This window comes from Megalobrama amblycephala, linkage group LG19 (genome assembly GCF_018812025.1).
Source record: "Megalobrama amblycephala isolate DHTTF-2021 linkage group LG19, ASM1881202v1, whole genome shotgun sequence".
NCBI lineage: Eukaryota > Metazoa > Chordata > Actinopteri > Cypriniformes > Xenocyprididae > Megalobrama > Megalobrama amblycephala.
This window is the reverse complement of record NC_063062.1, coordinates 13846058-13870913: the sequence shown is the minus strand read 5'-3', so window position 1 is coordinate 13870913 and position 24856 is coordinate 13846058. Positions and strand designations below refer to the sequence as shown.

Below are 24856 nucleotides of genomic sequence, written 5' to 3'. Positions count from 1 at the left end.
TCAGTATAAACGCAGAAAACGAGAACAAACACAGCTGTTTTCAAGGTTTTCTGCTAACCATAAATGTAACAAACTGGTTGTGAATAGATTGATTGACACGAGGACGTGATGTATCCCGTGAGCTGGTGGGATTATCAGAGGTCCCTAATCAGATCTTGACCCCATCCACATATCTCTGACTGGGGCTTTTAGACTGAGACAGAGATTGATCTGGCTTTTAGTATGAGCTCATCCCACTGAGTGGTCATACACTCATTCATCCCAACAGATAATGGTGTTCCCTGAGCAGATGGGGACCAGTTACGCACAACCATGCAACTTTTGGGGGCCAATAGGGAGAAACATAAATTATTTTTATTGTAATACATTTTGAATTCAGAGTAGGATATATAATTTCCCATGATATGAGCCGTGCTGTGACTCTTGATATAAAATTTTTCGAATACTTTATCAAGGTTCACTGAGCAGTGTGAAGGAAGTGTTTACCCTAAAGCCATAAGTGATGAAGCATGTGATTGTGTAAACAGGTATGGCATCCTTTTCCAGGCAGGACATCTTTTTTTAAAGCAAGTACATTAGTGAACTAGATGGATTATTATTATTAACAATGTCAAATTTTATATCATGTTTTTAAAATAAAAAAATAAACATTTTTGTTGTATTTATTTGAGGTGAGATGATTTGCAAGTGCGTGTGTTTTTTTTCTAATTTTTCTATAATAATAGATGGGGATGAAATTGTCCTGTGTTTTTTGAGCCAACATCAAGGTTGTGGGTTCGATTCCCAGGAAACAAACAAACTGAAATATATATTTAAGTTTCATGCCAAAAAGCAAGTTTTATTATTTTTACTATTATTATGTATAATACATCTGGACTTGCAGTATATATGTGAAGATGGTATACTCCCTTTTCAAAGAAGTGGCAGACTTGACACGGCAAGAGAAATCTCAAAGAAAAGATGAAGAACAGAAGTATAACAAAGGCACTGGGTTTTTCAACTTTTGAAGCTCTCTAGGTTTTCTCTCCATGCTGAGAACACATGGCTAATAAGAAGACAGGCACTTCAAGAGAGACCCCAGAGCCTAGAGATGTTTTTTTTGTTGGCTGTCACACCTCAAGAGTGCACAGAGGAGAATGTGTATTTGTGTGTGTGTGTGTGACTATGTTGAATTCAAGAGAAACTCTGTGTCTTATTAGTAACTGACAGTGCCTATAGGCAGAAACCCCATTGAAGCAAAATAACTTGTATCCCCCTTTTCTCAAACATCTTGGTTGAATGAGTCGAGTGTATGGCAGTGTGTCCTCAGCTAATAAGTGAGGAAGATCATATGTGGCAGGCAGGTGTAAATCCCATTGGCTGTATTGCTGGTTTTAGCGGGAAGTGGAAGAATGGGAAGGATATTTCCCCACATGCCCATTTTGTGCACAATGATCTGAGGATTCAGCAGCTGTTCTGCACCCTAGGGTGTGAGTGAATGTGTTCATGCCTGCACTTGTTTATGCTTAATGAGTACGCTATGTATAGTACACAGGGTTATCTGGATGGCATGTCGATGTAACATGCTCCTTCCATGCTGTTTTTGTTTTGACATCTTGGATGATATGGAAACATCCCAACAGTTACCGTCAAAAATAATCCATTTGCACTGTGCTGCTTTGAAAGTGCTCCAGAAAAGAATCATGAAAGAAAGAGAACAAGTGGAAAGAAAGATATTGTAACATGTTTTGTATTTTAACACTGTTTCTTTCATACTTATCACATTGTCTTTGTTTCCTGTTGTAAGGACATTTAAAGGAAGTTGACCCAAATGAAAGTTCTGTCATTTATTTTCGCACCCTCAAGTCGTTCCAAATCTCTATGTTGCTATTTTTTTCCATGAAAAACAAAGGGAGAAATGTTGAATCTTTTTCTGTTCAAGGACAGTTCATTGTGACCAAAGCTGTCTAGCTTCAAATAGGTCAAAATAACACCATAAAAGGACCATAAAACTAGTCCAACTATTATACTAAGTCTATAGAATAGCTTAGCTTTATGTGAGGAACAGAGAGAAAATAAAAATGGTCCATATAAATCATTAGCTATATTCAAAGTCTTCTGTGATTTAGTGAGATAAGCTTTGTGAGGCTCAAATTTAAGTGATTTACTGATCTACACTACCACAAATAAAAGGTTTGGGATCAGTAAGGGTTATTTTGTGAGTGTGTGTAAAAGAAATTAATACTTTTATTCACCAAGGATGCATTAAATTAATCAAAAGTGACAGTAAAGACTTCTACATTGTTACAAAAAAATCATCGGCTGCAGATCGGTATCGGCCGATAATCACATTCTGTGACTCGATCGGGAGTCACTAAATTTGGCCGATCACAAACCGATCGTAATTTGATGAGGTAAAATTGTAAACTTGCCACCAACACCAACAGTATACAGATGAGGCATTTGTGCCATGTTCTGCTTTGTAACTTTGCAGATTGGATTGATCACTTGTTGTTGTTTTTTTTTTTTTTTGTAGAATTATTAAAAGTAAACCATTATTTTTAATTATGGCATTTGAAATCGGCCAATCAGGATGACAAGAAATCGGTAGTCGGTATCGGCTGCTAAAATCCAGATCAGAGCATTCTAATTTCTGAAGGGTCATGTGACACTGAAGACTGGAGTAATGATGCTGAAAATATAGCTTTTGCCATCACATGAGTAAATTACATTTTAAAATATATTCAAATAGAAAACAGCTATTTTATAATTGTAATAACAAATAATAACAATGTTACTGTTTTTACTAATGTAGCCTAAAACATAAAAAAAAAAAAAATTCCAACCCCAAAATTTTGAATGGTAGTGTACCTCCATGGCAGAGAGCTATGGTAGTTATCAAGACTTTCGTATAAGAATGACTTACATTTTGGTCAGTTTTTCCAAAGACAATAGATATAGAAAGATGGTTCACTCCTATTACTCATGAATGGGAGAAATTGCAGCACGCAAAATGGCGGAATATGTCCCGCCTTCTAAGTAAAAGAGCCAATCGCTGATTGGTAGTCATTGCGTCACTGCAGCTGCCGTTAGAAGCTCTGGTTCCCATAGAAACCTGAGACTCTCACTTAGGACTGCACATGCGCATTGGCTCGTCTAGCCTGAAAAATATGAGGTATTTGAGCATAGAATGATGTTTATGGGGCAGTTCATGTCAGATTTTGTTGCTTGTTTGAAATATGTTAATTTTGAGTTCGCCAAGCAGTTTTTGGATGCACAAAATAGTTGCTCGGAGCTGTTGCAAATATGGCCGCTGAGTGAACAGACTTTCCTTGAAAGGGACTTTGGTTTCTCCCACAAAGTTATCATATAGCTTCAGAAAAGTTGGAAATTTAGTCTTGCAGACCATTTTTTGGAAAGTTTTTTTTTTTCCTCTTTTGGAGCTTGACAGTCCCATTCCCCATTCACTTTTATATTGAAAACGAGTCTGGGGTATTCTTCAAAAATTCCCCTGTTGTGTTCCACAGAAGAAAGAAACATGAGGAAGAGGAAGTATTTTGGGTGAACTAGTCATTTTTAAGAGCCAAATCTAAACTTTACTTTACTAAACTAAATTGCACATACATCCATCGATAAGTCCAATGTTTACATTTGATTTTCAAGTGCAAATCTGCTTTACTGTTACCCGACAGGTCAGTAGCAAGTACAGGTATGTTGCCAAGACAGTCAAAGAACAAATGAAAGAACAAAGGCAGGTCTGAGTTGGATTGACCGGAATGATCCAAAGGTGCACTATCACCGTGACAACCATACAAATGGAAGATACTGAAGAACAGAGTGCAAGAGACACACTAGGGAGATTCCGTGACAGAGATGACATTGCTTCCATTTTTAACTGCGTACTTGCCAAACTGGTTGTGGCTAATGTTAGACTGGGTTCTGATAGTGGCCTTTACCACTCCCAGGATGACACGCATGTTGTTTTTATTGGTTTATTTATAGGGTCCTTTGTGAGACACTATGCAAAATTGTTGACAGAAAGACTATTTTCAGAGAAATGTGCATTATGTTAAAAAGTAGGAAAAAGCACAGAAATGTGATAAATATAAGTGTGTGTGCTGCGCTCGAGAGGTATGGTGCAAAATAAAAAGAATGCTTGCTCGACCTGCCAGCTGTTGACATGCGGATTATGGAGAGAATGCGTGCCGTTCATATAGTTCCTCTATAGTCAGCGGCAGAGCTGGGAATAGCTGTTTATCATTCTTTCCATTCAGCGCAGCTTTTAGCAGTGCAAGCATCACCACATGAATGGTCCAGGAGAACATATGAGAAGAGAAGAGGATCTTTCTATGTCAGTGTTATCTCGTAAACAGCAAAGGTTGGAAGGGGAAACTGTATTTCCTCTTCACCTCAAGGAGGAAGTGAGCAAAGGAAGTACTTGTTTGATTGGGAGAACTTCATTTTACTATTCCAATTTTTAAACTAAGTGGGAGAAGCAACACAAGCATGTGAATTCAGATGATTTTGTGTGTTTGTGTAGATCTGTAGTATCATATTTATCATTATATTGTGAAGAAAGGGCATGTATTTACGCAATCCCATAGAGGCACACAAAAAGAGAACATCCTGCTGTTTACAGTGAATGTCAACAGGGACAGATGCTGACAAACCCCAAATATGACAAAAAAGATCATAAAAGTAAAAAAGTATACATCATAACAGGACCAGAAATATTTATAGTGTATATTTAGTGTACACTTTTGTTTATTGCTTTTTTTTTTATTGTTTTTTTTCTTCTTGGCACATATAATAATGACACTGCAAATACTACAATTGAATCAATTCATCGGAATACATCCAATGTTTAGTAGATCAAATCAACATCAGATATGAAAGTACTGTAAAAATACTCTACTGTTCAAAGGTTTGTAATCAGTAATAAAGAAAGGAATTGATACTTATATTCAGCAAGAATGCATTAAATTGATCAGAAGTGACACTGAAGACATTTATAATGTTACAAAAGATTTATATTTCAAATAAATTCTGTTCTTTTGAACTTTCAATTCATAAAAGAATCCTGAAAAAATTTATCACAGTCTCCAAAAAAATATTAAGCAGTATTTTAAATATATTAAGCATATTAAGCAGTATATCAATATTAAGTAACTGTTTTCAGTATTAATAATAATTAATTATCATGTGAGACTGAAGTAATGGAGTAATGATGCTGAAAATTTGAGGCTTTGAAGCTTCACAGGAATAAATAAGATTTTAAAATGTGTATATATTCCAAAAAAAAAATCTTAATTATGTCAGATAACGCTTAAGCAAAACATGGTCAGGTCAAAGTGTCTGAATAATTTTTGGTTCCAAATTTTTTTTTATCAATGTTACTGGTAGTCCACTGTATGAAGAATTTTTGGGTATAATATGTCACAGTTTACTTTATTTTGCTATCCTCACTTACATAAATGAAATATGGCTGCACCCACTAGTAAAAATATATAAAAAATGTCTGAATAATTTTTGTTTTGACTGTATATATTCATTCCGGTATCTGCAGAGGCACTAAACCCATCACTAGATAGGACTAAAATATAATGTTATGAAATATATTACGTTAGATAACAGAATGAAAAGGAATTCAATACATGGGCATTTTTGTCACTTTTGGTAGCATTTTTGCCCCGAGTCCTAGTTACATACCAGCAAAACAGAAGACTTGGAATGTAGCGCATGAGTCATATAGACTACTTTTTGTTATTTTATATTCTGCCTAGCACTTCCTTTTCTGTTCCATGGAAGAAAAAAGTTTAAGTTTGAAAACAGATGAGGGTGAGTAAATGATGACATAATGTTTTGTAAATGATGACAATTTTTTGGTGAACTATCCCTAGATGTGAGCTATTTGTGTGTTTTTTATATATATATATATATATAAGCATCTGTGTGTGTGTGTGTGTTAATATTAATCACTTGGTGCGTCAGTATTAATCATTTTGGGATTAGCAGCCAGTTCTCATCAGCCTATGAAGTAATCCCCCCCCCCCCCCCCCCCAAAAAAAAATAAAATAAAATAAATAAATAAATAACATCAGTCCATAGTCATTAGTGCCTGATTTGGAGCACAGGTACACTGATGCACTCTTATTGTCAAAACACCTTATTGCGGTATATACGCTACCGTTCGGAAGTTTTTCTTTCTTCTTTTGCATCAATTTAATTCCTTTATTCAGCAAGAATGCATTAAGTTGACAGTACAGACATCTATAATGTTAGAAAAGATTTGAAATAGATGCTGTTTTTTGTATTTCTATTCATCAAAGTATCCTTAAAATGTCTAATGGTTTCCAAACTGTTTTCAAAATTGATAATAATAAGAAATGTTTTTGAACTCTAAATTATCATATGTGACACTGAAAACTGGAATAATGATGCTAAAAATTCAGCTTTTCCATCACAGGAATACATTACATTTTAAAATATATTCAAATACAAAACATTTTTTTTTTTAAATTGCAATAATATTTTACAATATTACTGTTTTACTGTAGTTTTGCATAAGAGTAGTCTTTCAAATGTATTTTTAAAAAAATCTTATCGACCCCAAACTTTTAAAACTTTTTTTGAATTTTGTATGTGAGCATTGATTTGCCTGAGGAATGGATTAGTGATGTTGTAACGCTTTGTGTTTCTCAGAGTGTGCTGAAATCAAATCTAACCAAGTGACTTCTTATTTGTCTGTTAATTCATGTCATTATTTGAGATCAAAAACATATGAATGCACAAGTGTGGCTGTGTCTGTAAGTGGCTCAATGTTCAGTCCTAAGTTTGATCGGATCTTAAACTCTTATGCACGTGTGGCAGTGGGGATTGCCGTTGCCGTGGTGACCATATGGCTAAGGGTTAGTCTCCAGATGGTGGTAACAGAGGATGAGGTCAGACAGTCAGGACCATGCACACGTACCATTTGTGTGTGTGTGAGAGCAGTGAACTTCAGACAGCCACACCCAAACAAAGCCAAAAGCACACCACTGAATGATGGGGTGGAAGTACATGGGACAGATGCAGAACTAGACAAACATCCTACATCAGACATTCACAGTAGGTGATAACATTTGAGCCTGTTTCACAGTGGTTAATTTCAGTACCCATATTAGGTCACAGTATTCACACTGCCCACATAAACAGAACAATGCTGAGTAGCAGAAGTATTAGTACAAGCAGTGTTTTGTGTGTTGAATGTGTTTTTGTTTACTGTACTGTGTTGTACTTAGCAGAAAAGGTGTTAAAAATGCACTCTAAGCTTATTTATAAAGCAACGACTCACCTATTATTTTAAATATGACTTCTCACCTGAAAATATATTATATTTAAATGACAGTAAAAGAGCTAAAAATCGAAATGCAGATTTTTTGTTTATAGCACAAATGGAAAGGGACACTTTTGGTCACTAGGCCATGAAGGTAATAAGATCTAGATCCATGTGAACACCCCTGTGATGTGGCAGTGTCACCTGCCTTCCTCTAACAGCATCAGGTGTCTGGTCCTCTCTGCTATCCAGCTGCCGCCCTGTTTTATTCATCTAGACAAGCTTGTCCACCTGTGCTTTGTACCTGCCTGTAGTATACAGAGAGACAAGAGACAACATTGTCCAGAATCCTGGCAAATGGACCGTGCTGAAGACCAGACCACATTTATAGAGGTTTGGTAATGGACAAGAGTCTGTACTTTGGATGTCAATTTAGTGTTTATTTAGTATAAATAATTAAATTAAAATTATTATTATTATTATTATTATATTTAATATATACATTATTGGCATGCTAATATACTAATAAAAGCATTAAATTGACAGTTAATTTATTAATCAGTTGGCATATTAATATTGTATATATAATAAATAACATCAAATATTTATACACTATTATATAAATTACATATAATTTAATGTGTGTATATATATATATATATATATATATATATATATATATATATAATTCTATTATTATTATTATTATTATTATTATTATTTAATATATACATTTGGCTATTAATTAATAAAAAAATTATATTGTACACACACACATACACACAATTTAATTTCTTAACATTTCAATCATTTCTATATAAAAATTTAATTAAATTAGATTAAATAACAATAATAATAATTGTTTAATAATTTAAAACATTAAACTGGCAGCTAATTTATTGATTAATTGGCATCTTAATAATTTATTATATATTAAATTAAAAAACTAAATTAATGTATTTAATTGTAATAACCATTTAATTTTCAGTTAATTGATTAATTAATTGGCATATCAATAATTGATATAAAATTAAATAATATATATATATATATATATATATATATATATATATATATATATATAATGTAATGTAATATGTGTATATATATATAGGATTTATGATTTAATATAAGTATATTACGTATGATTTAATTAAATGACATTATTTTGATTAAAACGTTTAATCGATTGATAGCCCTACGTATGCATTAAGAGAATATTTCCTGTCTCTAACAGAATAACACGTTAAACTAATTTAATTCTGTTCATACTGTCATACATTGTCTCTCAATGCAGGTCCAATATCACATCAACACCTCAAACACACAGCAGCCATTCTCTGCTGGTGAGAGACACTAGCTCCACATTCAGCATGATATATGACTCTGCTAATAACCTACCAATGTGCTATGTAGGGTCGCAGTCAATAAGCTGTCCAGCCTTGCCATAACACCACATTATTAGGTGTTAACGCTGGGTAAATAAGCTCCCCTATACTAGCATAACACACTGCCCGGAGGTAGTATCAGTGAGTCAATAAGCTATCCTGTTCTACAATAATATACTTCACCAAGGAACTGGAGAGGAAATGATGATTCTGACATTGGTTTGAGAAGAATTGAGGTTTTGTTGAACAGTTCTTCACATGAATGTACTATTGATATCATATAGTATATTGTCATGCACTCTTAATGTGGCATATCATTGAGACTATTTAATGCAAACATACTCAATATAATGAACAAAGACTTGAACATAATATATACTTTTATATGTCTACAGATAATATGATTAACATACAATATGTTACTTTACTAGGACACCTGTGTGAACTTCAGACACAAAGTGTATTTAGATACTAAGTATCTGTCTTGTCTGCAGACGCAGATGTTTCTGTGTAGGGGAAAGGCACAACCCTTCCCCAGTGCGCTGTGTCTGAGGAAGTCTCTAAAGTCTCTCTGTATCTTTGTAATCCAGAGAGCAATGTTCACAAAGCTCTGCTCAGTCTGTGCCTGGAGGCCTCAGACACCTGGCAGGAGTTTTGATGTTTTATTGTATTTTTCAGGTGAGTCAGTGCTAGTGAAAAACTTTCGCTGCAATCTGGTGTTTGGGTTTTGGTTTATGCTTGCACCTTTCTATCCACTGTGGTTTAGACGTGAGGTTTATTCTAAATAAGACAAATACTTATTCTTTTTTCCGGTATTTCCTGAAAGAAAGAAAATGTCTTTGTCTACTGTCTAAACTGCACGTGGCTATCGGTAATACTAGCTGCTTTCTCCTTCAGACTAGCATAATCTGATAACTGTTTCAGTAATGCTGTTACTCTTGTCTGACTCAGAGCTGAAAATGCATCACAATCTGAAGCCAACTAAAACTATACATACGGTATTGGAGTAATGCAAGGTTGCTGTGGAAACGGGTTGATAAGTAGGGTCACACTGGGCACATTTGCTGCGGTCTGAATCCGAGTGTGATTGGTGTTCATCATCACTGTCATCCCTTACATGTGTTTTGTTGAACTAATGACATTGCCATTGGCTAAAATGCACATGCAGGTTCGAGTTGCTTTGACATTCACACAAATTGCGCCACAGTTCCAGTGCAACCAAACTCAGGGTGTGTTCACACTTGTAGTTTGGTTCTCTTGGTTCTTTTGGTCTGGACCAAAAAAAGAAAATACATTTAGTCCAGATTCACTTAGCGTTCACATTGTCATTTTTAACACCAAACCTAAAGATACATAACGTTCTGTTTATGACGTATATTTTGCAACGTAACTTGTCGAACATCCAAAACAATGCTGTTTGCTGGGCTAAATGTATGTGCATACATACGGTGGTATAGGATCTGCTGTGAGGAGACATTGTTCTGATTCCTGTACTGAACTGTGATTGCCAACATGGTGACTATGACGAGAAAAAACGGGTATCCTTGAGCACTCTGTCATTTGTAAGGGTCGCATCTTGTGACATCATGTCCTGTTTTTGGTTTGTTTGAATGTCTTTGGTCCGTGTTGCGTTCATATTTTCGTTTTTTTGGTGCGCACCAGGGTTTGGATGGTAGCGTTCACACTTCAAATGAACCGCACTAACAGAGCAATCGCATCAGGGTTTGTTTTAATCAAACCAAACATGCCAAGTGTGAACACATCCTCACATTCACACGAATTGCACCACAGTTCCAGTGCAAACGAACTCAGGGTGTGTTCACACTTGTTGTTCGCACCATTTAGTCCTGGTTCGCTTGGCATTCACACTGTCAATTTTAACACCGAATCTAAAGATACAAAAAAAGGATTTTATGACATATATTTTGCGACATAATTTGTTGAACATCCAAACAATGCGTTCGCTGTATGTGCAAACATATGATGGTATATGATGGAGCTGACAACTCGTGAAGAGATTATAAAATGTGTAAAGGAATCAAAACAGCAGCAGGAATCCCTCTTTTACAAACACAAACGAAGATCTGCTGTGAGGAGAAGCGGTTCTGATGCCTGTACTGAACTGTGATGGGCAACCTCGTGACTATGATGAGAAAAAACAGGTATGCTTGAGCGTTCTGTCCTTTGTAGGGTCACATCTTGTCACATCATGTCCTGTTTTTGGTTTGCCTAAATGTCTTTGGTCCGTGTTGCTTTCATATTTCATTTGAACCGCATCTGAGTTTGTTTGGAAGTGGACCAAGACCCACCTTTTCAACGGTCTTGATCTGCATGTTTGGTGCTCACCAGAGTTTGGATGGCAGCGTTCACACTTATTCAAGTGAACCGCACTAACAGAGAAATCACATCAGGGTTTGTTTTAATCGAACTAAACATGCCAAGTGTGAACACACCCTCAGACCACCTCCTACAGGTAGTTTCGGATTCGGTACCCCGGGGTGTTTACGGGTCCACATGACAGCTTTCACATTACCAGTTTTTCATGCAAACCGTGCCGTTTCAATCTAAACTGCCATCGTGAAAGCACCCTGAGATGGTTACTAAGGGGAGCGAGTGGGTTTTCAGTGTTAGTCTCAATATATGGATGTCAAAGCTCCAGAATAACATTTAAAGATTTAGGATTTTAGTCGACAAAATAACAGATAAAGATGGCTGTTCAAAAGTGGTCTAATTCCTTTTTGATGCTGTTATTGTAGTGATCCAAACTGTATTTGTGCTATATAAATGTCACTGGTACTATTTCTGCCTGTTTGTGGGAAAACAAGATATTAAAATATTTAGGCCTAAATACTGTTTATTACAAATAATGTTACATAATGGTTGAACAAAAATTTGGTGTAGTCAGTTGCAAACTCAGTAATGACTATGAACAATCCACTGACTGAGTCTGATTCGGCTCATAAGAGTCATTTTTTCACAAATTGACATCACAGCTCTCACTGTGTTCATAACTAACTGCAGCTCACAAGATGATAACAGACACAAATGAATATGAATGCATCGACTTGTGCCGACTGTCTAGAATGCAAATTATTGTCACAAAGTCCTCTTTTTTTGTCACATTTGTGAACATTTTAGTCGCAGTCAGGAGCTTTGGACATAGGAGGATGTGTGTATATGTATGGGAGAGAAATTGCTAAAGGGATGGTGTCTCTAATCATCCTTGAGAGCTTGATGCATTAGCTTCTGATCTCTAAGTAAAGCATCACGTCATTTTGTTAATTAGTAATGTTTACATGATTCCACAATTCACGCACACACCCACATGAAAATTAGCACTCTAGCTGTAGGTCTTAACACATAATTCGCAGTTTGGAGGCAGGGCTGGGAGTTAGCATGGTCTCCGCCTCCACATATTAACCTAGAGCGTTGTTGGACCTGCTGTAGACCCTCAGGCTGGCCCATTATCCCCATCTCTGACCTGCCTGTCTGGCAGGATCCCTCTATGCCTCCCACTCACCCTCCCTGGGTACCTCATCTGCCTCTCTCGCTCTCCAGCCCGTGAGCAGGTTTAATAACAGAGGCTGTCCTGATCTCTGTGGGGGTCCAGACACCAGACTAATGTAGTGAGACAGGGAGAGGGGCGTTGTGCGTTGCATACTATATAAGCTACATTCAGTCTTTACAAATACACCCACACACAAGCGGCCATGTGCAGTGGACACAACTGTCTGGGCTCAGGCAAAATATTTACACATTTATGCAGATTAAATATGAGGTCACACAAACACATTATGGCTTGTGCATCTCTATTGTTTTTGCTTTCTGTAGTGTCTTGTCTTCTCCATATGAGCACAGGGGTCAGAGTTCACCACCCATCACCCTGTCCACATGCAGGCCCCTGGGGCCTGATGGTAATTAATTAGATGCAAGTTGGTAATCTCTACTGTTTGTGGCTCTTAAGACAAACCTGGGCCTGTAGTCAAACAGACTAATTAATATAATCCCTATCATGTGATCTCCTCTTGAGGTACATGCTGGGCCGTTTCTTTCAGTTGGAACAGATGGTTTGAAATGGTATTGAACCAAGAAACGTGTTTTTAAGTTGTTGGAGTTTGTTTGGTATGCATTTGTTTTTAATGTTCTACTAAGCTTTGTACTGCTATCAAGCTAAACTTTGTACACTGTTTGTTTGTGCTACTGATTATATGGCTTGTTGAGTGATAAGAGATGTGCTATTTTTTTTCTTAAGTGATTAGACTTATGATTTTTACCTGTCAGATGATAAAATGAGTGAAAATACATCCTACAAACTTGGAACTGAAAGGGACCTAAGACATATTTTGTGACTAGAATGTAATTTGCCAGGTTTCAACCCACCAGTGTTATCGTTAAAAATGGTTTTCTTTAATTGAAATAAAATATAAATAAACTTGAAAAACCTAAAAAAAAAAAAAAAAAAATCTAGAAACTAAAAAATTTGAAATGTTGCCTTAGCAAATAACTGAAATAAAATGTACTAAAATTACTAAAACTAAAATTTAAATACAAATAAAGCTAAATAGAATTATGTAAAAAATAAAAATGACAAAGGCAATTAACAAATTTACTAAAACTTAAACAAATTAAATGAAAACTGGAAATAAAAGCTAATTAAAAATCTTAATAAATACTATAATAACTATAATAATATATAAATAATACAAAAATACACCTACACATCTACACATTTTTATGCACATTTTGGGATATTACATAAAAATGGTGGATAGAAACGCCAAGATACGAATAAAATTTCCAAACTGTACATAAAGGTATACACTCACTTAAGATGGATACTTTTTTTCCTAAGGAGACTTGGGCCGCTTTTCCACCATCGGGCCAAACCGTTCCCATTTCTTAATCATTCCATTCCGTGCCGATCCAGCCCAGCTAGTACGGATGTGGTTTCATTTTCCACTATGGGACTGATAATGGAGCTCAATGGAATGTAATGCATCACGGTAACGCAAGAGTTTACAGACGATATGAGATGTAAATAGCGACTGCATTATGGGGAATGATCAGATATTTCTTTCAGTTTTATTATTTACTTGTGCTTATGTTTGTATGGACTCATATATACAGACATGCTGGTTAGCTCTTTTGACACCTAGCAACCGTGTAGCAATGCACTAACAACCACTCAGAACACCTTAGCAACTGCATAATAATGCCCTGGCAACCACTCAGAACACCCTGAAATTTTTGGTAAACGTAAAAATATAAAATGTTTGCTATTAGGCTGTAGAGCTAGATGTGCACAATGCAGAACACAGGCATAGAGTTTAATGTTAGTCAGCAGACTGGGGGGAAGGTGTTGATGACTTCCTTCTATTTCTACTCCCAGCAGGCTGTGCTCTCATAATCACAAAAAAGCCCTTTCCATAAAGACCCACGCTCAAAACCCCTGCTGCAGTTTAAATATAACCAAAAACATTCTCTCTGCTGACGCATGTTACCTCCCACCAGATTCCAGTTAGGAGGGCCCTCATTTCACATGCTCATCGACTAAAACAAGTCTTGTTTTTTCCCTAAACATATCAACTGTGATTGTTTGGATCTTCTGAACAGTGAATGTAATGTGTGGGGAGAGAGGCTTTGATTAATCTGCCTTTTAATCTGATTCAACTCATGACCCTTGACCTATTGCAAGTGCCTTGGACAGATTTATTACAATCCTTGTTTGTTCATCCATCCATTTCTGCCATTCAGTTTTTATTATGATCTGCTCTCTTCTGTTGTTTTTTCAACCTTATTATTGCTCAATATAAACATTCAGCAATCAATGTCATATTGAATTCTTTCAGAGAAAATTGAAAATAATAAATCTAAAATTGATTTATGGAGATCAGTTTTATAAATGAGGTCACAGTGATGTGATACTGGTAGGACAGATGGTGAATAACACAGCGAGGTGCTTTGTATCTCCTTGAGTTCATTTTTAGTAACAGGGAACAATTTTTTATGCCAGTGATAAACCTGCACTGCAGTATGTATAGTAGATCTTTCTAAATTTAGTGGACAAAATGTGGGTTTTTGTGGAGTTGTGAGGAAGAGAGTCTCTTTCTTTATTAGGCCGGGCGACAGGAAGAATTTGATAGGGAGATGAAAGCAGCACGTCTCAGCTCTGTTCAGCTGAATCTTTATGAATGTCTGGAAAGCAAAATGAGGTTCCCTTTCTATATTCAGTTTCAGCTTTTTGCACTTTGTGTGCGTGTGTGTGCGTGTGTGTGTGTGTGTGTGTGTGTGTGTGTGTGTGTGTGTGTATACTAGCATTCAAAAGTTTGGGGTCAGTAAGTTTTTCATTTTTATTTGAAAGAAATGAATACTTTTTTCTGCAAGGAGGACACATTAAATTGGTCAAAAGTGACAGTAAAGACATTTATAATGTTACAAAAGATTTCAATTTCAAGTTGAACTTTCTATTCATCAAAGCATCATAAAAAAATGCATCATGGTTTCCACAAAAAAAAGCAGCATAACTGTTTTCAACATTGATAATAATAAGAAATGTTTCTTGAGCATCAAATTAGCACATTAGAATGATTTCTGAAGGGTCATGTGACACATTAAATTTCACAATATATTAAAATAAAAACAGTTATATTGAATTGTAATAATATTTCATAATATCACTTTTTTTTTTCTTTTTTTTTTTCTTGTATTTTAATCGAAAAGCCTTTGATGAGCATAAGAGACTTATTTCAAAAACATTAAAAATGGTACTGACCCAAAATTTTAGAACAGTCGTATGTGTGTATATAAATAAAACAAAAACAATATATTGGTGCAACGGTACACAAACATGACGGTTCAGTATGTACCTCGGTGTTGAAGTCACGGTTCGGTACAGCGAACAGAACATAAAACTAAACATAAAATTGCTTATTTTTTCTTCTAAAATTAAATTCAGTTATAATTAATATTTTCTTAAAGGTAAAAAAAAATGCTGAAAAGCTAATGCTGTAAACTATATACAGGAAGCCCTTTCTTGCACATTACTATAATATTAAAGGTTACGATTAACAACAGAGATATAATATTTTTAGATATAATAATCAACGCTCAAATAAAAAAAAAATAAAAAAAAAAACATGTAAATTGCAGATAAGACAGGTTTTGCACTAACTTCTATATCATATCATAAAATTATTTTTCAATTATTTTTCTACTCCAATTCATTTTTGAAATATAATCATTTACAGTTACTGTCATTAACTTGTTTTCATGACAAATTTATTTAAACATTAAATAATTGAGATAATTACTAACAGGTAAAGTAAATATAATGAATATATAAGCTAATATAATGCATATATTTAGTGAAATACCCCTCTCTAGAGTCTACATGAGATGTAATTCTCAAGCTGTTTTATTGAAGTCTTTCCGCCGTTGAAACACTGGTTGAGTGATTACACATAAACATTTCTATGCATAGATCGTCGTCTGTTCTTCTACTTCTGCGCTTTTTCCTGTTGTGGCAGTTAGCAAACAGCATTGCATTACCGCGCGCACCCCTTCTGAATCGGAGTGTGGATCGCCTGTGATTGACTGACTGTATTCATCATCTGACTGTGCACATAACCATGACTGTTCAGGACAAATACATGTACCGTTACACCCCCAATATATAATGACTATTTTCAATTTAATTTATCAGCATATCATAACTAGTTTCTCTCTCTTTGTCTCTCTCCTTAGATGTAGATGACTCGGTGCCGTTCCCCACAGGCTCTCTTCAAAGAAGAAAAAAGGGCCTAGGTGGTCTGCGTCAAGCGCAGCAGAAGTCCAAACCGACGCTGCTCATCAGCAATCCACAGGATTTCCGCCAGATCTCTTCTATCATAGATGTGGACATCTTACCCGAGACGCATCTCCGTGTTCGTCTGCACAAGCACGGCACCCACAAACCCCTCGGCTTTTACATCCGCGACGGCGTCAGTGTCCGCGTCACTCCTCAAGGGGTGGAGAAAGTTCCCGGCGTCTTCATCTCTCGCCTCGTGAAAGGTGGTTTGGCAGAGAGCACAGGGTTGCTAGGAGTCAATGACGAGATTCTCGAAGTGAATGGAATCGATGTGGCCGGGAAATCACTGGACCAAGTCACCGACATGATGGTGGCTAACAGCCACAACCTCATCGTGACGGTGAAACCCGCCATTCAGCGCAACAACACGATGCACCGCGCGAGTAAAACATCTGCCGGCAATAGTTCCGCTGGCTCGGGAGGCTCCGCCCTCTCACATGACTCCGCCCCCAGCCCCGCCTCACAGAATGCCAGCCAATACAGCAACAGCAACAGTGTGGCTGAGGGCGACAGTGACGATGATACTGACCTCATCATCGAGAACGACAACCTGTACATGCCACACCGTATGACTAATGGCAACAGCAGCCATGGTAACGCCCTGTCGTCGGGTGCATTTGCACACAGACCCCTCCCACAAAGTGTTTCCTTGCCCAGTAGCAGCTCTTTAAGCTCTCTGACCACACCCACACATAACGGCAGCCCCACCAAGACAAGCAGTAGCCAAGAAAGCATGAGAGAGGACGGCAACTTCATTACGTTGTAGGATTCACACCACAGTAGGAGCCTTTATGCACATTTATAAGAAAATGAAGGAACTATTATATGATCAACTACTATTTTTCAGTCATTACTATCAGAAAAAACAACCTATTCACAATCAATGAGGTCCCTCGCCCAGATCACACAGGTTGCACTGTATGGAAGTGCCTTATGGCTCTCCATTCCTCTCGCCTTAGTTATTTTTTGTCTCTTCTTTTGGGAAAAATCAACCATATTCATCTCTATTGACTCCGAGGACAGTCGATCTGAAGTGTGCTAGTTGCTACTTGGATGCCTGACGTTATCACGTGCACCTCGGTGGACGTGAGAGACGAACAAATCGCCTCTGTGGAAATGATGTGTCTTGTTGTGGATTCATCTCACTTTTTATGATGCCTCTTGCATTGATGATGATGATGATGATGATAAGGAGGAGGTGGAGAAAAATATACGAGTGTTAAAATGGATCTGATCAGTGTTGATTATGCTTGTTTGCTCATATCATCTCATTCTGAAGCTGATCATAGTTTCTGTAGCTCAAAATGTCCACCAAAATGTGCTCTACATGATGATTTTGAAGTGGTGTTATTTGCATTCATCTCACAACTAATTCACGTGTTTATTAATCACATCTTTAAAATGGAAAAACTCAAAAACGTGCAGTATGTGAGAGACTGGAAGTGTAGCATTAAGAGCAATCCCATTATGTCAAAATTTAAACATGTTTTTACTATTCTTGTTTGTTCAAAAGCCATTTTAACACACCGAGTCAGCTTAATTGTCGTATTCATTGTCAAAAAATGTCAAAAAAATGCAAAGTTTGAATATATTGGGGTTTTTTCATAAATGGAAATTAACACTTTTTGGGGTTTCTCTTCTGTCTTGTTGCATTAAAGGAATAGTTCACCCAAAATTGAAAATTCTTGGAAATGACTCACCATCATGTCATTCCAAACTTGTCCAAATGGTAACCAGTTTGGGTTACCATTTTCTTCCAAAGTATGGATAAAAAACACTTAAAATATCTTCTCTTATGTTTCATAGAAGAAAGAAAGTCATACAGGTTTGGATCGACATGACCAAATTTTTATTTTTGGGTGAACTATCCCTTTAAGCTTTATAAAACGGTTTGAATTTTGCATTTTATTGTTAAAAGAAGCATTCTTGGACAGGTTCTTTCTTTTTGAAGGACGTCAACCCATTTTTCTCGCTTTGTTTTTAGTTTTTCTCCCCCTCCAGTAAAATAGGAATCTATATACTTATCTGGCACCGGTGCGGCGTAACTTCAGAAAGACCTGACCTCTCATTGACTCAGTCTGTTTTTCTGTAAAGAGAAAAAAGGAAATTCCTTTCATGTTTGGAAAGGCCAGAATTCTGCACATTGGGACCTTTTTCACACAGTCCACTCCTGATGGCCAAAGCTGTGAGGCTTTTTTAGCCATGGTGAGTGTGTGTGTATGTGTGTGTTCAGTCATATTTTTAAAGTATAATCTTACAGAAACGGCACTGAGGTGGACACTCTCAGACTCCGAGCCAAATATTGGTTTCTCTAATGTCCAACAGACCCGAGTGCTGTTTTCAGGCAACGAGTTCCCAGGTGAACGCTTGTTTAGACCGTGGAGATACCTGCCTCGGGACGTCCAGCGCTTCAAAGGTTGTCTATCAAACCAAGCGGCACTGATGGAGGAAGGACGGTGAAATGCATAAAACATCCCAGCGCTCGAAGGAACTTGAGCGAATTCTCCTTTATCATGATTATATTTGGGGATGAAGAAAATGTTACTAATATGTTTTGTTTTTTTTAACCATTCCGAATGTTTTGAAGGACATCTCAAGTTTTAAATTCTCAGTTAGAAGCAGGTGTCGGTGAAAATAATTAGGAAGCCAGTGTCATAACTGATGGGCGTGATTCACGAAGGTGTAGCCTCATCTGGTTTAACTCGATCGGCAAAACAAACGAGGTGTTCCTACGCCGCAAAACTGACATTTATCAAGCTAGCCTTGAGTCTGAAAGAGAATGTAGTTTATTTGAACAGGTCTAGACGTAACATCTGCACAACTGACACTCGGTGACTCATTGCCTCGGGTTTTCACAGCAACATTGTTACAGAGAGGACAACTGAAACCGGAGGATGATTTGAAACGTATAGCAAGAGACAGCTGAAGAAGCGTGAACTGTCACTTTGTTTTGTTATCTGTATTTAATTTAAAATGTTTTATTGGCATTCTCTGGATGGAGAGAGTAAATGGAAAGTGATGCGCTGGGTTTTTAATAAGAAAGTGATGGGATGTAAACAGCACACAATCGGAGCGCCAATAATACCACATGAGCATTATTTTTTTGTGTATGTGAAAATGTATGTATAAATAGAAATATGTAATGATGGACACTTTTGTACACTAGGAGCCCTTTTTATAAAAAAGAGCATTTTATATATATGTGTAAAATATGGAAAGTATTTTTCTTATTCTTGTACTTTTGTATGTATATTAGAATTCTGGAAAGGAGGTTTCTATTTCTTTTGAGAATCACAAAATTAAACTCTTTAGACGCTTGTGTTTTTATTATAATCAGATGGGTCAAGGTGTACAATACTGTGAATGTTATAAGCTGATTATGAAATGTTCTATTAAGATAATAAAAGTATTTAAAATTTATCGCGATTATCTGTTTTCTTGTGTAATTACATTTTGCAACATGATTAGTACAATTTATATCGTGCTTAAATCAAGTCACAGAAGACTGACAGATTTAAAAGTCTATATTTTGTAGATCTAGCCATTGTACTATTCAGGTGTTTTGAATGTTTGGATATGTTTAACCAAATTATTGATGGTTTATTGAGAACTAAGGGAAACTGTGGTTTATGTTCCTTATAAAAAAATCTGGGAAAACCTGGTTATTCTATTTTAACCGGACATAGTAGCTGGATGCACTTCACCCACAGTACAAAGAAACTGAGCATTATTGCATTACCTAAAGGACACATTAGATTTGCGATACCTTATCTCAGATTGCATCACTGACAGAAAATCAATGCGATGTAAGCGCGCTGACTAGAGCAGTGGTTTCTTGATTATGCAGAACTGCAGACATTTCTTCATAACTAAATTTTGCTGCTCAGCTAGCCTATAACTTTTTAAAGGACATCAGCAATCTATCAAAAACCCATAATTAGCCAATACACACATTTAAAGTGACTGACAATTGTGGGGACAAATTATTACTTTTGTTTCCCAGGCTATAAAGTGGTTGTAACGTTCTTGATTTTGCTCCAGAACACGAAATATTATGCAATATATCATATTTAGCATGTTAATAGGTAAATTACAGGTTTACTGAGGCCCTCTAGTGGACCCCCGGCCGGTTGAGCACAAGTGTGAAATTAAAGGGAATTTGCGCCCTCTGCTGTCTAATGCTAGTAATGACCATTCAAATATGTTTCTATAGTTACCAAACGGCTCTCACCTGCACAATTTCCAAAGCAGCTCATTTGAAATATTGATACAGCATAATGAGTAGGAAGTCGCATCAGTAAACAGTAAACCATTCAAAAATACAGCAAAATACTCAACGACGGAGTTTTTGGAAAAATTGGCAGTTATCGTTGATGACACGAATAACCGATCCTTTCAGGTCCGAAATGTCTTACATTCAGTTTAATCATTGTGTCCATAAGCCCATGATTCTGAAATATTTGAGAAAACACAATGATAGTAAACATTTCACGATACAGTATTGCCTGTTAAGGAGAAAGTCTCAAACAGCAAGTTCGCGCCGTCGTGTTTATCTGGAAAACGACGGCCAGTCTTTAATAATAATAATTTAAATATATAATACAAAAGTTAAGAACGGTATTTCTGTACTACTTTACCTGATTTACTGTCACTTACAGTGATTTGTGTTGCAGTGGGGTGATGGCGGGTCTGTGGTGGTCATCAGTAGATGTGAGTCATGTGACGAACTCTCCACATTAAAGAAGACTTTACTGCTCTCCATACTTCAGTGCTTGCTTATGGCTTTAAGATGGCTAGGTAGGCTCTTGCTATAATTATTTATAAACACCAACACAGACAACAATCTCACAGTACTCCTTTGGAGGATTATGCAGCATTAAAAATGACTAAACTCTAATTAATAATTAGCCTATTTGGCCAAATGTGATGTCTGGCCTAGGAAAATTGACATCCTCTTATTCAAATATTATTAAAAATGTGATTTAAGAGTCAATTTGTGATAATTCAATGAAAAAATGCAAAATTGTGCGGAACAAATTTTTTTCCAGGCTGTCAAAGAAATTATGAACACATTCAAAAACGAGAGAACCAATATTAATAACTATGTTGTAGCCAATGTATGCTTTTTCCTGTGAGCTTTTTGTTTTTCTGTGCATTTTATTTTTGCATAGTAGTAACTAAAGTTTGCCCTTTTTTGCCAAATAATTTTGTCCGATAAATACCGGTATCCAAGTTTATAGTTTTATTCTTCCCTCATATTAAAAACATTTTAAAAATATATAAAATATTTTCCTCACATTTTGACTACTACTCTCTCTCTCTCTCTGTATATATATATATATATATATATATATATATATATATATACACAGTGGTGTGAAAAAGTGCTTGCCCCCTTCCTGTTTTTTTTTTTTTTGCATGTTTATCACACTTTAATGTTTCAGATCAAACTAATTTAAATATTAATCAAAGATAACACAAGTAAACACATGCAGTTTTTGAATGAAGGTTTTTATTGTGAAGGGAAAACAAAATCCAAACCCACATGGCCCTGTGTGAAAAAGTGTAGGACAATGTCCAGCCATCTGTTCGTGACCTCAAGCTGAAGTGAACTTGGGTTCTGCAGCAGGACAATGGTCCAAAACACACCAGCAAGTCCACCTCTGAATGGCTGAAGAAAAACAAAATTAAGACTTTGGAGTGGCCTAGTCAAAGTCCTGACCTCAATCCTATTGAGATGCTGTGGCATGACCTTAAAAAGGCAGTTCATGCTCTAAAACCTTCCAATGTGGCTGAATTACAACAATTCTGCAAAGATGAGTGGGACAAAATTCCTCCACAGCGCTGTAACGGACTCATTGCAAGTTATCGCAAACGCTTGATTGCAGTTGTTGCTGCTAAGGGTGGCCCAACCAGTTATTAGGTTTAGGAGGCAAGCACTTTTTCACACAGGGCCATGTGGGTTTGGATTTTGTTTTCCCTTCACAATAAAAACCTTCATTTAAAAACTGCATGTTGTGTTTCCTTGTGTTATCTTTGATTAATATTTAAATTTGTTTGATGATCTGAAACATTAAAGTGTGACAAACATGCAAAAAAATAAAAAATCAGGAAGGGGGCAAACAGTTTCTCACACCACTGTGTGTGTGTGTGTATATATATATATATATATATATATATATATATATATATATATATATATATATATATATATATATATATATGTTGTACATGTATATGCATATAGTTATTTCCACAAATATAAATGTGAATATATTCATGTTTGCGGTTCATATAAAACTCTGTTTTTAATGTATAATTCTGTATTATCACAGAATATCCAGAGGTAACGTCCATGTATTTCAGCATCCAAACTTCTCAAACAAACCAGCCCATCTTAAAAAGTATGTCAAGAGACAATCTGAAGGTGCGTCCAGGTCCAGAACTCAAAGACAGAAGCCTCTGAGAAAGACTAAAGACCAGTGTCAGATGGGCCATCAACCTTCTCCCTCATCAAGCCACCTTTGTACGGTTATTCTCCTGTATATGTGTATTAGATTCAATATAATGTAGAATACATGTTTCTATTATTTTCTAATAGGCCTACATCCATTAATACTGACAGTGTCAGTCACTCTAATCATGTCTTACATGCACACGTTGCATTACTATTATTAAACTTTGTTTTGATTGCACTTAGCACTTGATTTCTGTTATTCATTATTATTACTATACTATTGAAATTCCTTTGAATAAATTAATACATTTGCTAAATGAATTCATGCAAATGCAGGTGCATATATATATGTATATCAACAGACTTGATCTGAATAAACATAGACAATGCATGAAAACACTTCATAATAGAACCTAAACAGTGCTGATGCTCATAGAGACTAATCTGAACCATAATATGTTTCTTTCCTTAGTTCCCCCTGCAAAGAGGAGAAACCCCAGGCGCCTGTATCAGTATATAAACAATGAGTTCACACTTCCAGACAGCCATCACTCAGAGGAGACGCCCAACATCTCTGCTGATGAGACTCAGTCCTCCTCCATCTCAACCTCAGACGGAGATCTGGAACAACAGCCCATAGATCTGCATACTGATCCTGAGCTGAATATATGAACATTTTATAGTATCTACAATCTATATAATAAAATATACATGTATAAAATGCAAATGAATTCTTATATTCTTCTTCTATTACACATAAGTAGTATTAGAAATACTATTATATACACTGCCTGGCCATAAAAAAAGTTGCTATTTGGATTTAAATAGGCAAATACTATGAATGGATCATCAGTGCTGTGATTATTATGTTTCTAGCATGTTATATGTTTGGGAACACTTCTTCTAAATCTAACTGATGGAATGTGTAGCTTTTCATTTCTTAAACAACCATGTAGGAAGACACATCATGGCCATATTCCAGGATGACAATGTCAAGATTCAACAGGGTTAAAATTTTGAAAGAATGGTTGGGAGAGAGCATGAAAAATCATTTTCACACATAAATTGGCACCTCTGAGTCCAGACCTTAAAGGTGTTCTAAGCGATGTCACACGTTTTTAGGCCAAAACATTTTTTGTCACATACAGCAAACATCTCCTCACTATCCGCTAGCTGCCTGTCCCCTGAACACACTGTAAAAAAACACGGCCTCTGTAGTCGCCACAAGCTCCAAAAATGGCAACAAAAACAAACTGGTGCAGCCTGGACCACAAAACATAATAAACATGCTCCAGCCAATAACCAGCAAGAATGATTTTAAATGCGCGTTCATGACTGTTTCAGGAAGCACGGATGGGAGGGGAGGAGGAGGAGGAGGGAGGGTCTAGCTAGCCTCTGTTTTGTTTGACAACACTTCGAACGTCAACAGGAAGTTACTCCGCTCAGTATCGCTTAGAGAACCTTTAATTTCATTGAAAGTCTTTGGGTTGTGCTGGAGTAGACTTTACAGAGTGCTCACCTCTTGCATTGTCAATACAAGATCTTGACCAAACATTAATGCACCTCTTGAAGGAAATAAAAGTTGTGATGCTATTTCCATCAAGAGGTGTGTCAGTTTTTGGTCAAGATCTTGTATTGACAATGCAGGAGGTGAGCACTCTGTAAAGTCTACTCCAGCACAACCCAAAGACTTTCAATGAATTTAAGTTCTGGACTCAAACGTGTGAAATTAATTCTTCATGCACTTTGAGCCTGATGAATCTTGACATTGTCATCCTGGAATATGGCCAATGATGTCTCCCTACATGGTTGTTTAAGAAATAAAAAGATACTCACTCCATCTTTAAGGGTTAAAAGAACCGTTGCCAAAC

General features: G+C 36.4%; 1 protein-coding gene and 1 long non-coding RNA gene across 2 annotated transcripts in view; one reads left to right on the top strand and one right to left on the bottom strand.

Moving 5' to 3' along the window:
- The window catches only part of pard6a (par-6 family cell polarity regulator alpha), a 36171-nt gene extending 16223 nt beyond the window's left edge, over nucleotides 1-19948 (top strand). The window contains exon 3 of the mRNA XM_048168309.1: nucleotides 16426-19948. Within this exon, the coding sequence (XP_048024266.1) occupies nucleotides 16426-17294 (869 nt within the window). The 3' untranslated portion in view covers nucleotides 17295-19948. The remainder of the gene's footprint in view (nucleotides 1-16425) is intronic.
- LOC125253999 lies at nucleotides 18506-21302 on the bottom strand. Its single transcript, XR_007181575.1, has 2 exons — nucleotides 21185-21302; nucleotides 18506-18614 (listed from the first exon to the last, which is right to left on the bottom strand). It is a non-coding gene; the product is annotated as an uncharacterized LOC125253999 (long non-coding RNA).
- Between the last annotated feature and the right edge of the window lie 3554 nt (nucleotides 21303-24856).